Below are 15,189 nucleotides of genomic sequence, written 5' to 3'. Positions count from 1 at the left end.
GTGTGTGTGTGTGTGTGTGTGTGTGTGTGTGTGTGTGTGTGTGTGTGTCCTGTCCTGTCCAGACGGGCATGTGTGCGTGCTCTGATGTGCTTCTGTGTAAGCTGCCCGCTGTGCTGCGCTGTGTGACGGCGCTGCTGGCCACCAGGGGGGGGGAGCCGGGAGAGGACCGATCCCCCCGCCACTCCTCACCTTCGTGGTCGTCCTCCTCGCTGCTGTCCACAGACTTCCTGCTCTTCTACTGTGCAGCCATGGCCCTGCTCTACGTCCTCTACTGCTACCTGCTACTCTAGAGGAGCAGCGCAGTCCTTTAACAGTCACATGACCGACGAACTGCTCTACACGCTCACTGAACTCTCACACACACACAGCTGCTCCCACAGAGTGTGTGTTGACACTCCACAGCTGCACTGGTTGGATGTCTGAGCCATATAGAGCATGCAGCCGAGCACCTTTTAACAAACAAAGAATACACTACAGCACGTTTAGAGCAATAGAAAGCACTACACTGATACTGATAAATACTACATGAGAGCAGATGAACAGGGACTTACCCTTAGCCTTCACCTGTAACGCACGTTTGGAGGAGATGGGAGCTTTACTGTCTGAGGCAGAGCTGCTCTCATTGGTTGAGACATGACTGGGCGGAGCAAAGGACCCCAATCCAAATGACATACTATACGTCGCGCTCGTTTCTCATTTATTAATGTGCACTCGTGGACAAACGGCAGCAACGTAAGCTGCAGAGTTCTTGTATTGGTGTGCAGACTTTGTGTCTACATGGAGCCACTAGAGAGCAGATTAGATCCCAATCTTTGCTGGCAAACACCTGAATATCTTCCTTGAGAATGTCTAGTTGTAAAGATGACTAAACATGGTGACACTTGATGGGGTTCATGTATTGTTAACATTGAGACTAACCGCAGAACAAGCTACGTCTGTTGTTGTTTGTGTAGAGTCAGCTGCTGGCCTTAACATCAGATACTGTGCACTGCTCATGGAAACATCCCCATAAAGGAGGTCTAACGGGGCAGTCAGGTGATCAGAGGTTAGTCAAGACTGTATGGAAGAGAAAAGGCGACAAACACCAGAAAGATCACCCGAACTGTCCGTAAACATCCTTCACAGTTTACAGACCACCTTCCCTGACATTAGTACACAAGTTATGCTTTTTAGTTTATGGAATTGGTAAAAATGATCAATTCCAGGAGGTCAGCAGACTAGTTAAGCAGCTTACCTGAGTTCTTAGTAGATATCTGAGAAAAGGTGGTTGAGTGGATTGATTCTTTGTCAGCCAGAGAGACTGCGACAGCAGCTCTACCTCTGAGACGTGTTAAACTCCACGCTGTGTGTTTGGAGGCAGACCACTGAAGGAGAGCGAAGCCCAGACTGAACTGTGAATGTCATTTTTAGCCTTGAGACAATGTAAGTTAGCTATCAGTGAGACAGATGACACAGTGCCTCTTACTGACCGCTGACTTAGACCTCTTGCAGAGACTGCTCCTATTTTTATATGTCTGCTATGCTAACTGTGAGAAGTGGGGGGGGGGGGTGATGTCACTGCATCAATCTCCCTCCACACCTCATGTGTCCAAACGGTACAGCGCCACCCAGGATGTGTGTGTAAAGTCTTTCTTGTCGTCGTCGCTGGTCCGTTTGACCAGCTGACTTCATGTTTGTATAAATGTTACAGGCTATTAAATTATTGCTTTTTTAATTTATTTGATCTGTTCTGTTTTTGGTTATCGTTTCAGAGGTGAAGCAGCAGAGGCGTCACTAATTTGGTTAGCTTTGTGAAATCGGTGTATGTGCTTTAAATCACACACACGGGCAAATCAGATCAATATCCAATCATTCAGAGTTAAAATAACACTGATTGTTTAAAAGGTTTCCCTTCATTCCATTGGTAAGTCATTGACTCCCTGGAGGCTCCACACTGAGCAGAGCATCAGAGCCTCTGCTGCTTCTACCACACGCTGCATCAGAAGGTCGATGTCTGCTACTAAACACACGTTGGAATCTGATTAGGATGCTTATTGGACTAATATGGGCTTTAAAAGCTTTCAGCAATAGAGAGCAAAGCCCTTAACATTCAGATCTTTTACTGTTTTTACTCTTCTCAAGGCCTCAATTAAAACCAGAATGGGACACGAGGACTTTCTACTAAACTCTAATCTAGTAAAAGTGGGGGACCAGCATGATTTATTCATATCAGCTACAAGATGTTACGGACAATTAAATCAAGAAATAACCTACAATTGCATTTTTATTGGCTTTTCCCTTGTAGCTGTGGAGAAATACATCAACAGTACAGATATTTCCCTCATATCAGTAAACTATATGTTGGGGCTCCATATTTGAAGAGAAACGGAGTTAGACCAAGTGTTCAATATTGAATAAATAATTACGAAATCACATGAATAAACTGTGTAGAATATATTAGTCATACGAGAACTTTTATTTCATGATACTTTTATACTGTCACTTCTCATAGCAGTCTCATGCATCAACAGATGCTGTCAGCTTTAGCCCGTTAGCTCCTGTTAGCTAGAGCGACAACGTGTTGCTGATGAACAGACCCAGTAGCCCTCCTGTTGAGCTTACCACAGCTAACTTGTGACTCGGGCTGTGAGCTACGAGTTAGCTAGCTCCTGTTGGGTTTGAGCGAGCACAGAGAAACATCGAGTATGTTTCACTCTGAATTAGCCCGTTAGCTCCTGCTATTGACAGAACTGTTCACTCTGATGCCAGCTGTCTCAGTAGAGGGCTACTTAAGTAGCATGTGCAGCCTTGTTAAGCTTAAACAGGGCTAGTTATTGTACTGTAACTGTACTGTGTTTATTTAAAGACACTAAATCTACTCTAGTTTATGAATGAATCGTTGCTCTAGCTAACAGAGACTAACAGGCATCATCGTTGAGCTTGAAAACATGCCACATGATAAACAGACTTTTGAAATAAATGTTTACGTTGTAATAAAAACTCAAGCAAAATGGACATAAGAAAATGATGAAATAACATTTCATCATTGAATAGTAGTTTTAAAACAAACATGTTGGGGCCCCACACTTCTAAAAGCCATTGTGTTGAACATGCAGACTAGTTTTCTAACTTGGTTTAAGGTGTACAGCACACTGTGCCCTTAATGTCCATCTCTGCTGTAGTCTGGAGGGCTGTAAAGTTTCCTGTCCCGTGTCTCAAGTTTTTTTTTTATTAGCCTGCTGTTAAAATGAAATGTTACACCATTCAATTCAAAATGTATATTTTATAAATGAAACTGGATAAACAGTAATTCATTCACTGGCTAGACAAAGCTATATTCTGTAGTATGTTAGCGGAACAGAAATAGTTGTATTTTATATTTATATGACACCCTTGTATTATTGAGAATCATTTCTTTGAGTTTATATAAATCTATATGTAAAGTTTTTGTTCATCCCGCTGTAAAGACTTTATTAAAAACCAACTTTGACCCTGTGCTGTTTGTCTGCTCGCCTGCTGTTGTGCTTTTGCTTAATCAGTCAATAACTTCAATGTGATCCGGTATCTGCAGCTGCTCACCTTCTTATGACCACAAAAAGAAAAAAATCAACTCAAGGTCCACTTACTTGCTTTCTATGGAGCTTTCAACTGCATCTCATGGTTTTCAAAGGATGTTGAGTTTGAGTTATAGGTAAAGTATGAAGGGATCTCATTTATTGATTGAACTATTTTCAACATGTCAAGACCAGTTAGATTTTAAACTAAAGTAGATTAAAGGATAAGTCTGGTGATATTCTATATTTTTCTTGTCAACAAATCCCATGTGCAGAACCAAACCAAGAATAAATGCATCTACTAATGTGATCTCTATGCCATGTAGCTCCATTGTTATCCTGCTGCCACAAATTCTCCCTTTATTACATCGGTAATAACACATTTAAGTCAGACCGGTGCAAAGGAATCGATTTGAAATGGATCCCATTTTCCCACATTGCAAAGCACAACAAACGGAGAGAACTCATTTACAGATGTGGGGTGAAGAGAGGACTCTGTTAAAACACCAAGAAGTTCTGTCATTTTACACAGTAATCTTCTACAGCATACTGCACACGTCACTGTATACAGTATCTGTGTATAGTTTCCGCTCACCAGACACAAGGGGGCAGCAATGAGCTTAGAAAAGTCACACAAAGATGAAACAAAGACGTGTTTGGGTTTTACAAGAGAAAAGAGGGCAAGGCCAATGTGGACGGCTCCTTCAGTCCCACATGGGTCTCTGCTGAGGTGTTCAGAGCCACCGGCAGGGTGGACACGTGACCGTAAGTGGCAGACTAACACATGGTTGGTTTGGGTCTTTTCATGGGATTTGTTGTCAATAAGTCCAGTAGAGAATAACACCAGACTTATTCTTTAAATACACAACAGTCAGCAGTAATTAGTGGAGTTGGAGAGGAAGAAACCCAGATCAGCACAGAACTGAGTATGTGATAGGACTATCAGCTCACTCTGATTTTACTTTAGCTTTGAATCAATTTCATATTGAAACTGATGAAAGGTGGTCAGGTGTCCTTATTGACATGTCGTGTGTACAGTCAAGTCAAGACGGAGTCAGCAGCATTGAATATCTCGCTGTAATCGTACCGGGTAATGTTGTGGGTGAGCGAGTTCATCTGTCGGTAAAATGTCGCTTGAGAAGCGTCGCAGCAGGTATCAGCCGTGCGGGAGTGACAACAAACACGTCCAGATTGATCTTGAGGAAACATCTCAGGATAAACGAACAATAGCGTACACTTTAAAGGGTTAGCTGGCCATGGTGGAGCTACTTTAACCACGACTGTCATAAGAGTTCCCTCAACAAAGAAATGCTCAGCAAGGTAAAACAATGTACCTACATTTGATCCTCAAGATGAATTCATATCAAAGAGTATCATGAAAGAGAACGATCAGAAGTGTTTAGTGTGACACCCTGTGAGTGCAACTAAAGCGATACATAACTAAGACAGCTGGGATACACCTCATTACATCCATTACTAAGGTTTTTATGAGTCCCTGATACGTTCTTGCTCAGACTGATTTACTAAATGAGGAAGCAGCTTTAACATGTAAGAAATGAGAGCTTGTGAAGACCAACTGTAAATGTTACAGTGCAACAGTGGTCCATCTTTACGTTTAGATGGTACATTGTTGAGTTCTGTACACATTGAGCAATGCAGGAGTAGTTTGTGTCGTGAAACCCATTTGACTGAGTGATGTGTAGATCTCCATGTTATAAATCAGTTACTACATAAGACTCGAGGACCCACGACCATTTATCATTGAAACACCAAAATAAATGAGATGATGCATCAGATATAAACATGATGGGATTAGTTTCAGTGGTGACTCAGCGTTAAACGTCCTCCTGTGTGTAGACCATAGAGTAGGAGTAGCATGGACATTGTTGCACGGTTTGCTGTGGACTAGTTCCAAAAATGGCGATTGTTGTCATGGTGACAACTATGCGTCATAAGAAACAAGTTAGCAGAATCACTTTAGCTGGCTAACATCAAGTTAGCCTGGATTAGTTGAGTTAGGTTTGAAGAACAGACCCAGGTAACTATGGGACTCGAGCCCATCTGACCCACACCAATGCAAACACCTCCAGGGTTTGAATCCTTGTTTTCCATCAAACATCACATCTCTTCTGTTGTACGATGTCAGTGTGGTGGTTCTTATTCCGATGCGCCTGCTTGTTTGTTCCACGGGAAAGTAAGTAAGTCAGATTGAATAGATTTTCATTTCAGCCCTGGAGGCAATAAACACTCCATAGTGTGGATGTTTCCTGATAGCCACTGTAAGGACATGCTGTGTACAGAATGCCACTGAGCATGTCTTATGAATGAGTTAACCCTTCCCCACCTGGTTGGCCTTTATGTTCAGCAGAGAAGACAACACTATTACAGCATTGTTCTGTATTACAGTTAACAGGGTTGGATCTGTCGATCATGGAGGCTAACTTTAGAAACAGTAGATCTTGTTGTGCCGAGTCTGTGGCTCTTTTGAACATAATAATCCAGTGATGTTTATCACAAGCAAAAGTTAGTCTCGCCTTAAATACAAAGCTGGAGTCAGGGCGTATTTAGCCTAGCTTAGCATAAAGGGGGAAAGGGCTAGCCTGGCTCTGTCCTGAGTTCAAAAATACATCGACCAATTTAGGCTGAAAAACCAACAGACAATGAGGACAACTCTGAGGCACCAAATGCCAAATCAATAAGTCGGATTAATTGCAAATCTGTTGAGGAATCTTCACCACAGTACCGGCGGTTTCTGCATTATTTCTCTTGCGTGCTTTTTCTCTTTCAAAACCTTTTAGAACAATCTCTTTCAATTTGGTTTATGGTGCATATTCCTAATATAAGTTGCATTTCTTTGGTTTACCACAAACCAACAGACATGCTGAAAACAATAGAGTACTAGTGGTTGGTTTCTATGTCTTTGGGCGTAAAATGAAGCTGCCATGTTTAGTCTGGAGTGTTAACAACCTCGAGGCAGCAGGCAGCAGCTTCATCATGTCTGCTTCCACATCAGCACATCCAGGATATACAGAGAATGAAAACATGAAACACATGTTCCAATCCTACCTGTGATCAGCTCACTCCTTTCCTCGTCCCTTCCCAGGATTCCTTGTGTTCCCCCCAACTCATCATGGAGGACGAGGGGCTGAGTCGTCTGGCCCAAACCGTCCAAGTGTTGGTGGACCTGGCCAACGGCTCCCAGCGGGTCCCCAAACCGGAAACGTCTGGGTCTGCTGGCTCAACACAATGCTAGCACAGCGCAGCTGCATCTGCAAAGATGTATCACACCAAAGAGATCCATCTCAGGGCCAGTCTTTGTTTTTAACATATTTAACATGTTCATTAAATGGACTGTACAGTCAGACCTTCTGTGTCCAAAGATCAAATACATGGTAACAATAAAAGACTGTAAATGACTTCAAAGCCTTGCGGTGTCTTTCTTCATGTCTCGTAGTAGAGATTTAATTACACACCTTAGAGGAATAGCTTCCTCAGAGATCAATGAGAAGATCAAGTTAGCCAAAGTAACGAGATGTAGGTCACTGATCGGTTCCACACAAAACTAAATGATACTAAGACAAAACTATGATCAATTTGCAACTTTGCCGACGTGCAAAATCATCTTTCAAATTGTGTAATTCATGGCTGAGTACAACACACCTGAATCTCAAACGGTCTGCAGTTGAATTGCATTGTGGGTGATGTAGGTGCCAGGTTTTGACAAGGAGAATGCACAGAATCAAAAAGACAATATCTGCTTCTGCTGCATCATAACTAATGTAGCAGTTAAGTGATTTACCCCAAAGCGACTCCTTTAATTCTTGGTCAAGTAGAATTACAAAGCTAGTGTGTACCAAAGAACAGCACATGAATGAGAGGGACAGCTCAGTGGACTACAACATTACAATTGTCTCCATCCTACAGCAGGTTGAACACTGTAGCAGCAGTTATCAGCAGACAAACGAGAGACAGCCGACCGCTCTGGACATGGTGATTGTGAAATACAGGTTTATTTGTGTAAAACCTGTGAGCCAGTCAACCTGTGTCTTGCTCAGTGCTGCCAAAGCGGAGCATGACGTCCTCAGTATACAAGCTGGGGAATGGAACATCCCGTTCTAAAGCAGTCACCACTGCAGCAGTGTCCTCTTTGGGCACCCATCACAACACTGATGGTCCAATTCATAGGAAGCGTGAAACTGCTCGAGTTGAAAAAAAGAAGAGAAACATTGAATGCACCACAGGAAGCATGCTGTGAACCAGAACACTGATGATGGAACCGCTGCAGCTCTCTGCTGAGTCTTTCCCTTTTAACATCGTGTCGAACGGTGAGTTCAATTTAATAGAAACACATTTTCTCACTAACCTCTTTTGGCATCAACAAACAATGGAGGCCAACAGGACTCTGTGGTGCTTGAGGCATCAAACACGTCACAATGGGCTTCAACAAAGAACATTATCCCAAAGCTGTCGGTCGGTGGTGCTCAGCAAACGCTCCTGACTTCAGATAACTGTGTAGATGACCAGCGTGAACATGAGTCGCCTGTGTGTTGATGAGCATGCGTGCATGAGAATTGAACACGGCACAAAAGAATAAAAAGGACTTTAGAAGTTTGGAGATTTTAGTCCTGCTTCAATGAAAATCTCTACTTTAGAACAGCATCAGCATCAGAATGTAGGAACCGGTTGAAATCACGGAATGGGAGAAAATAACAAGAGCTGTCAATGCCGTGTCACCTGAGGGTCGTACTGGTTCCATATGAGGAAGGCTTAAAGAATGCGTGCTGCAATAACAGGTGAAGTAGCTCTGTCCGGCATTGCAACAGAACATGTTCCCCTGGACAGGGACCCTTATAGACCTGCATGTGAAGAACCGTCCATCTGTCTCATCAGGACGCTGTCTGAAGACACCATGTCTTCCAAGAGCCTGAGGCTCTAAAGAAGGAATTCAGCCATGATGCGTCTGGTTAAACTTCTCACTGACCTCATTATATACAGAGACACACTCACCTTCAATTAGTGCATCATTCAAGTCTTTTAGCAGAGTCAAACATGGAACATGTTTAACCCAGGACAAGGTGTCCCAACTGTCCTGGGGAGGCAGAATTTTGGTGAAATGAAACAAAATTGTGACTTTCCCTTTAGGCTCTAAATACTTGATACAAATGTTGCTGAACTTTTAAAATGTCATGTTAGTGTGGGGGAGCAGATAACCTGGGTGAACCTGAACTATCCAGCACATGACTTGATACAAGCAGCCGGCCGTTCCTGATTATTTCTATGCATCATCACATACAGGCTCTCTGTCACACCTCCTCCTTCAAGGCCCAGAAGAAGAGAGCGGCCTCCCTTTTATTAATCAGCGCTGGCTTTAATCACAAGTCAATTAGCAGCATGGCCTAATTGACTATCATCTTAATTGCTCTATACTGCTCCGCCTTAGAGGACCGTCTGCTACCGGCTTATCGTCTCACTTCCTGATAAGACACACACTTAATGAATAATTGTGCATGGAAATGTTGCCGGTCCAATTCCTGTCACGTCCCAGCAGATGCCCCCGCGAGGCCCACTGTAACCGACTGAAGAGGCAGCCTGACATTTATGGGATGTAATTGAAGATGGGTATGAACCCCCACGCTCCGACAGAGATGGAGATCAGCCAGCAGCAGATCTGTGGCTGAGAAGGTGACTGTTAGATGCGGAAGCTACTGAGAAAACACAAGCTCCTGGTTGAGTATGTTTCCACACTGTGATCCACTTGGTCTATGACTCGCTGTGTGCTGGGACTCGCTGTGTGCTGGGACTCGCTGTGTGCAGGGACTCGCTGTGTGCAGGGACTCGCTGTGTCTCGCTGTGACTCACCTTTTCTCCTCGTCTCACTCCAATCTGAGAAACGGCGGGTGGGCCATTCCCCCCCCCCCCCCCCCCGAAAAAAGCTCTGAAGCTGAATCACAGCGACTGTGGGTTTCAAAGGACTTTCTGTTTGGAGATTGTCAGTGTTCTTGGCCACGAGGCTTCCAACAGATTGTTTCCATTTATAGCCATGAGTCAGTTTATTCAGTGAGGGATTACACCATTAACCCCATTCATGCAAGAGTTACTCCAACATACCAAAAGGAGACATCAAAGAACACAACATGATGGAGCAGAGACCGAATAATCTTAAACTGCTGCAAAAGGGGCAGCTGGTCTCTCTCAAACAGAACCTGAAGCCCGTGGATGTCAGGAGGCCCCCCGCTTATTCCTGACATTTACAGGCCAGTTTGCTGTGAAATGCGCTGTGGATGTCCATGCTCCACAGATGACGAAAGTTTGTGATGACCCTCGGACATTTCATCTTGTGCCATTATCGATCAGATCTGCACAGGAAATATAAAAATGTAACAGGCAAAAATCAGTGACATTTACACAACGTGCTCTCCAGAGGATTCAAGTTTTCACCAGCAGCTGGCTGCAGAATCTATTTAACGGAAAGACACGAGAGGTATCGACCTCCTCATGAACTCTCGGCAGAATCCCCAAAATATGAAACTACTGCTTTAACAAACACCATTTGGATACTGGTGTTTAATATAAGTAGTGCCTTATTTGCCAAACTTCATCGTACATTTAAGCTTTTTGTATGCTAAAATATAAAATCAGACTTTTTTCCGTAAAAACAAAAAACAGCATCTTTAAAGACACAAACCACAATATTCTACAAACCCAAACCAAGTAGTTCTTGTTGCAGTTCTGCGTGTGGTGTTGCCATAACCGTTGCCCGACTTTATTCTCATTGAATTACTTTATTCTCAACTTCAAAGATATGTGGGATACATTTTGGATGTACAGAAATTTATGTTGAAGCTCATCTGAGATGTTAAAGTCCAGGTGTTTATACATAAATTAAAATTAATAAATGTATCATTGAAATGCATTAATTCCATTTGCACATTTGAAGAGGTCAGAGTTAATCATGACTACATGTGTGTAGACTCAGCAGAGATAACATTAAAGGAGAAAAGTGGATCTACAGGAGAATATATGCTTGAAAGCAATACAGAAGGCCTGGGAGCCTTACCGTAATATATACTGTATTATATTCCATTACAGTTTTGTATTAACACTTGAATTTAATAGGAAGTGCTGTTGTCCTGTTACTGGGTAAACCCCAGAAACTTTCATTTAACAAACAAAATAACTGGAGACCCCCTCAGGAAGCGAGCGTGGGAGGTAGTATGAACAGCAGCTAGCTCGGATGTCACGTCAGGACTTGTGCTCTCTGTTGCTGTTATCAGAGTTTATCGTTGGAGCAGAACCTGACTGGCTTGTGTTTTTATAAACCCCTCACTTCATGTATGTAGCTCGCCTACTGAAGGCTAGCCTGAGGGAAGACATCAACATATTTATTCACCGCCCTCAGGCCTGTGGCTGCACAGAACGTGATTCATAGACAGCGGTCCTGGAAAAACTCAGCTCTCCTCACGTCCGCTGTCTGGTGCAGAATTCAGCCCACAGGTTTGGTTGGGTGCCGGGTGCCCTGGCTGGTAATGGGCTGGGAAAACGTCTACATCGATACGTCTCCCCACGAGGCCATTCCTCCTCGCTGTCCGATAGTGTTCCACTCGAACCACTGACTCTCCCAATGCATTAGTCTCCAGGGAGAAGAGAGCTGCCGCTCTGATATCTCATTTCCATCAGAGCAGAATCCATTAAGGGCAGGTGAGAGTGGAGATGACCCATGATGTAAAGACTTCATACTTGGCTCGTCAGGCAGGAACTATAAGATCATTGTGGCCCCGCTGTGAGATTCTTTGTTTTGATAAGAAACAGTAAGACAAAGGCGAGGACTGACTGCCCTTAATGGACACAATGAAAGCCTACAGCTCCTCAGACCTCCTCACCAATGGAACACGTTGAACCTTTACACTCAGACAACAGGTGTGCTTTTACAGCACTGAACTTCAGCCGGGTGCTCCGCATCAAAAGCAATGTGAGTCATTTCCAAATGCAAAGTCAGGGAAAAGATGACACTCAAGAGGTCCAACACAGCAAATGTGTTCAGGACAAGTAAGAATGCACGTGCTACCCCCTTCTTCACTGCTTGTAAATACTAAAATAAGAATCATTTCCAGAATATGACAGTGCGGCACCGTGAGGACATGATGGCACTGACTTGTGTCCTGTCACGGTTGAAGTTGCAGCGGTGGTTTTAAAACATGTTTTGTTAGTTTGAATGTCAATCACAAGGTAATAAGTGGTTTGCATTAGAGCACCACGTCTGTTCGCTTCTGTCTTTTGAGTGAGGGGTGTAAATTGAAAATAATGTGCAGTACTTTATCGTAAAACGGCCCTCCTCTTTAATTTGTTCTTGCTCTTTTCTTAGATTGAGGTCACTCTTACCATGATGAGAAATAACATATTGTTTTTACAGTTTGTCCAACGCAAGCAAAGATACGTTTTAAATTCATACAAAAATATCATATAACAAAATGTTTAAGACTAATTGGAAGGATTGGATTATTAAAGAAATACTATTGGCCCAATGATCCCAATTACGACTATACAACCTTCAGCTTCTGAATGGCCTATTGTGCTCCTCAATGCTTTTTGATTTTCCTGTAATACCGGTTGTGACGCTCTGGAAAATGTAGAATGTTTGGATCTGGAGCTGATTTTTATGAACAGAAAATTTTGAGAAAATCAAAAGAGTGCAGCAAAACACTGCTTTTCAGCCTGGCGTCAAGTTACTCTTTAAGTAGGGGGTGTTTTTTTATTCCAAAGTACCGGTCAAGCTCCAAAAACACTGGGCATTTCCCATAATACACAGAATAGCATCTGTTTTTAATGTCTGTTATTGGACACAACTTTCATTTGTGCTCCTTTGAAAAGACTTTGGCCTGAAGAAAGCATGACACATTCAGCTTCCCAAGTCAAGACATTGCAGTAATTCATTCATACTGAACAGGCTGTCATCACATAATAGCATATGGAATGAAAAAAAAAAAGACTTGATGATAGTTTTGTAAAAATATTTTATGTAACAATTCAAAAGTCATAACACACAGCGAAAGACATTCAAATCAACATGAGCGACCGAGGGTGTGTCCTGCAAGTCCCACGCATCCGTCAAATCCTCCAGCATGTAAACAGTGTTGAAGAGAAGCTGCTGTGTGATTGGCTCTCCCTCCCTCCCGATAGGCCACTGAATCTCCAGATTTGTACTTTAGACGTTCCACATACAACACAATAAATTCTAAAAGTATAGAGGAGTTGACTTGCGGTAAACTTAAGGTGACATAAGAAGATTTTGGGACACACCCCAGGCATGAAGAGACCTCTTTGGCACATAACATAAATCATAAAATGTGACGTAACACAAACTGTAAACAGAACAACAGTCATTACAAAATGCATTGTTTATACACAGACAGCATTAACATATTTTAAAAAACAAATAATAATCCGTAAAAAAAATTGATTTGGCAAATGTGACCGTCCCCCAGCGATAACACTTGTCTCAGTCTGCAAGGCCTCCGTGCAAAACCGCGTCGTTGTGGTTGATGTCAGCGCGCTGGGAGGAGGAGGAGGGTGGGGGTGGGGTTAAAGTAGAGAATGAAAGGGAGGTTTCATTTTGAATGGTAAGACTCCTGTTTGTTCTTTCGTGTCTCAGGTTTCAAATTTGTGTTGGTCCTCCTCTGGTGTGTGCGACAGCTCTGTGGTTTACCGGCCACCGTCTCTTTAGTGCAAATAGGCTGTCAGCTGCTGCCTCCTCGGAGGGTGGAGGGTGGAGGAGAAGGTCATTTTCGTGGCAGAGGCGAGGCTGTGTTTGCTTTGGCACCTGGGACCGGTCTGGAAGGAGAAGGACAAAAAGAAGAGATTCTATTTTAATGTCAACCTCATACAGCATACTGACTTTCTCATATTTTGGAATCGGGTAAGAACAAGTATTGTGTGTATCACAGCCTGACATCTCTTCTTCCTCTGTGCCATAGAGCTCCATTGATGTTTTAAAACATACCAATGAGCCAAGCTGGTTCACTGGGTAACATGTTCCTTCATCCCCCATCCACCGTCCAAAATCCAAAGAAATCATGACAAATTCAAAATGACAAGATAATAAATTAGGTTGGTGGACGTGGTCTTGTTGTTAGGAAGTAGGCATTTTAATTACAGAGGATAGGATAGAGGTAAGCAGGAAACGAGGAAAGAGAGTATGACATGCAACACAGGTCCTCTGCTGGAATGGAACCATAGACATTGAAGTTATGTGGTATGTGACATACAAAGTCCGAAAAATCTGAGATATTGAGACAAAATTTTCACTTTTTAAGTCGAAAGATTTCAGTAAAAAACTTTCCACCCTAATGAGAATAAAGTCATGCAGGAATTTCCTGGATTAAAACTAGCTATTATCATAAGAACAGGTATCATAAACACAAATACCAGCCATCCGTCAGTGTATTCCAAAGATATTGATTTTTAACCCGTTCTATTGCTTTCCATACACAGTTCAATCCTACTTTGAACACAAAGACACACTTTGCTGGGGATTGTAAAGTGTGATACAGGCTGCTCTTTCCTCTCATCAAGTCTCTGAACTAACAGGGTCTCACCAGCAGCTGATGTTAAGTGTGAGCTCTGATCTTCGTATTGCCAGAGAGACCAGATGTAGAGACATTTTGATCGATCTACTAGATCATAGGAGCAGAGGAACCATAAAAACATGAGGAACGATCATCACCTTGAGGTTTCCCCGTCTGACTTTTATTATATCTACAGAAAAAATCGTCAGAAAAGTAAGTACAGGCTTTTAGACTGAGGGCATGGTACTCATAAACACAATGAAAATGTATTGCTGATGGAGAACTAAGTCATTGCATCGCATGGTTTGTAAACTTGGATAGGAATACTGTCAACAATGCTGCAAGCATCAAAACTGGGAGCCAACCATTCCGAATGGGTACAATCTCTGAATGGCCACGCCCCAAATGGTCACTGCACTAGATAAAACCAGGTGGACTGTACACTCATACATTCTCTACTAGCTGCACCATTTGCAATTGAGGCGTCAAGAGTCTAATAATCTATCTTGCCCTGAAAGCTGGGGGGGACAACATGCTTTCTTTTCAATCTGTTCAGCAGTGATGTAGCGTGGTACTAGCTAGGTGGGGTCACTGGTGCAACAGACAGCACCTGATCACACCCTGTTGTGATGTTGGGTGTGGTCAAGTCTCAGGTCTGATGCTGTTCATGTAACATTTCATAAGCCGCACTTCCTCGTGAGCCCTACATCCACCTGTAGGCTCAAAGTTTAAGCTCCCCTGAGGAGAAAGTTATTATCGTCACTCCCCAATCTCTACCGTGCTGAGCTTGCACTGTTTCTTTGCAGGGAGTGAAGACTTTTAGACACCAAGAATTACCTCTCCATTTACTGGACTAGCAATCATTGAGGGGGCACCCTGATACTATGCACACGACAGTCCTCAAGTGGTTTGTGTCAGAATAATAACTTAACAACGCAAAGTAACAACGTAAAGTAACAATCTAAAGTAACAACGTAACAATGTAAAGTAACGATCTAAAGTAACAAAGTAACAACATAAAGTAACAACGTAAAGTAACAACGTAAAGTAACAATGTAAAGTAACAATCTAAAGTAACAATGTAAAGTAACAAC

The 15,189-nt window shown here is 42.8% G+C and overlaps 2 protein-coding genes across 3 annotated transcripts in view; one reads left to right on the top strand and one right to left on the bottom strand.

The window, feature by feature from the left end:
• lrch4 (leucine-rich repeats and calponin homology (CH) domain containing 4) overlaps positions 1 to 6,950 on the top strand; it is a 47,348-nt gene extending 40,398 nt beyond the window's left edge. The window contains exon 18 of one of the 2 annotated variants that reach the window (XM_031874258.1): positions 6,637 to 6,950. In XM_031874258.1, the coding sequence (XP_031730118.1) occupies positions 6,637 to 6,786 (150 nt within the window). In that variant the 3' untranslated portion in view covers positions 6,787 to 6,950. Of the gene's footprint in view, positions 1 to 62; positions 3,476 to 6,636 lie in introns of those variants that run through there. The other variant, XM_031874257.1, reaches the window with a different exon arrangement.
• Positions 6,951 to 12,527: 5,577 nt separating this feature from the next.
• The window catches only part of adam19a (ADAM metallopeptidase domain 19a), a 167,843-nt gene continuing 165,181 nt past the window's right edge, over positions 12,528 to 15,189 (bottom strand). Inside the window, exon 23 of the mRNA XM_031874263.1 lies at positions 12,528 to 13,361. Within this exon, the coding sequence (XP_031730123.1) occupies positions 13,310 to 13,361 (52 nt within the window). The 3' untranslated portion in view covers positions 12,528 to 13,309. The remainder of the gene's footprint in view (positions 13,362 to 15,189) is intronic.

The sequence above is a fragment of the Anarrhichthys ocellatus genome, unplaced genomic scaffold (genome assembly GCF_004355925.1).
Source record: "Anarrhichthys ocellatus isolate YVR2014 unplaced genomic scaffold, GSC_Weel_1.0 scaffold79, whole genome shotgun sequence".
Classification (NCBI taxonomy): Eukaryota; Metazoa; Chordata; class Actinopteri; order Perciformes; family Anarhichadidae; genus Anarrhichthys; species Anarrhichthys ocellatus.
This window is presented reverse-complemented; position numbering and strand designations above follow the sequence as displayed.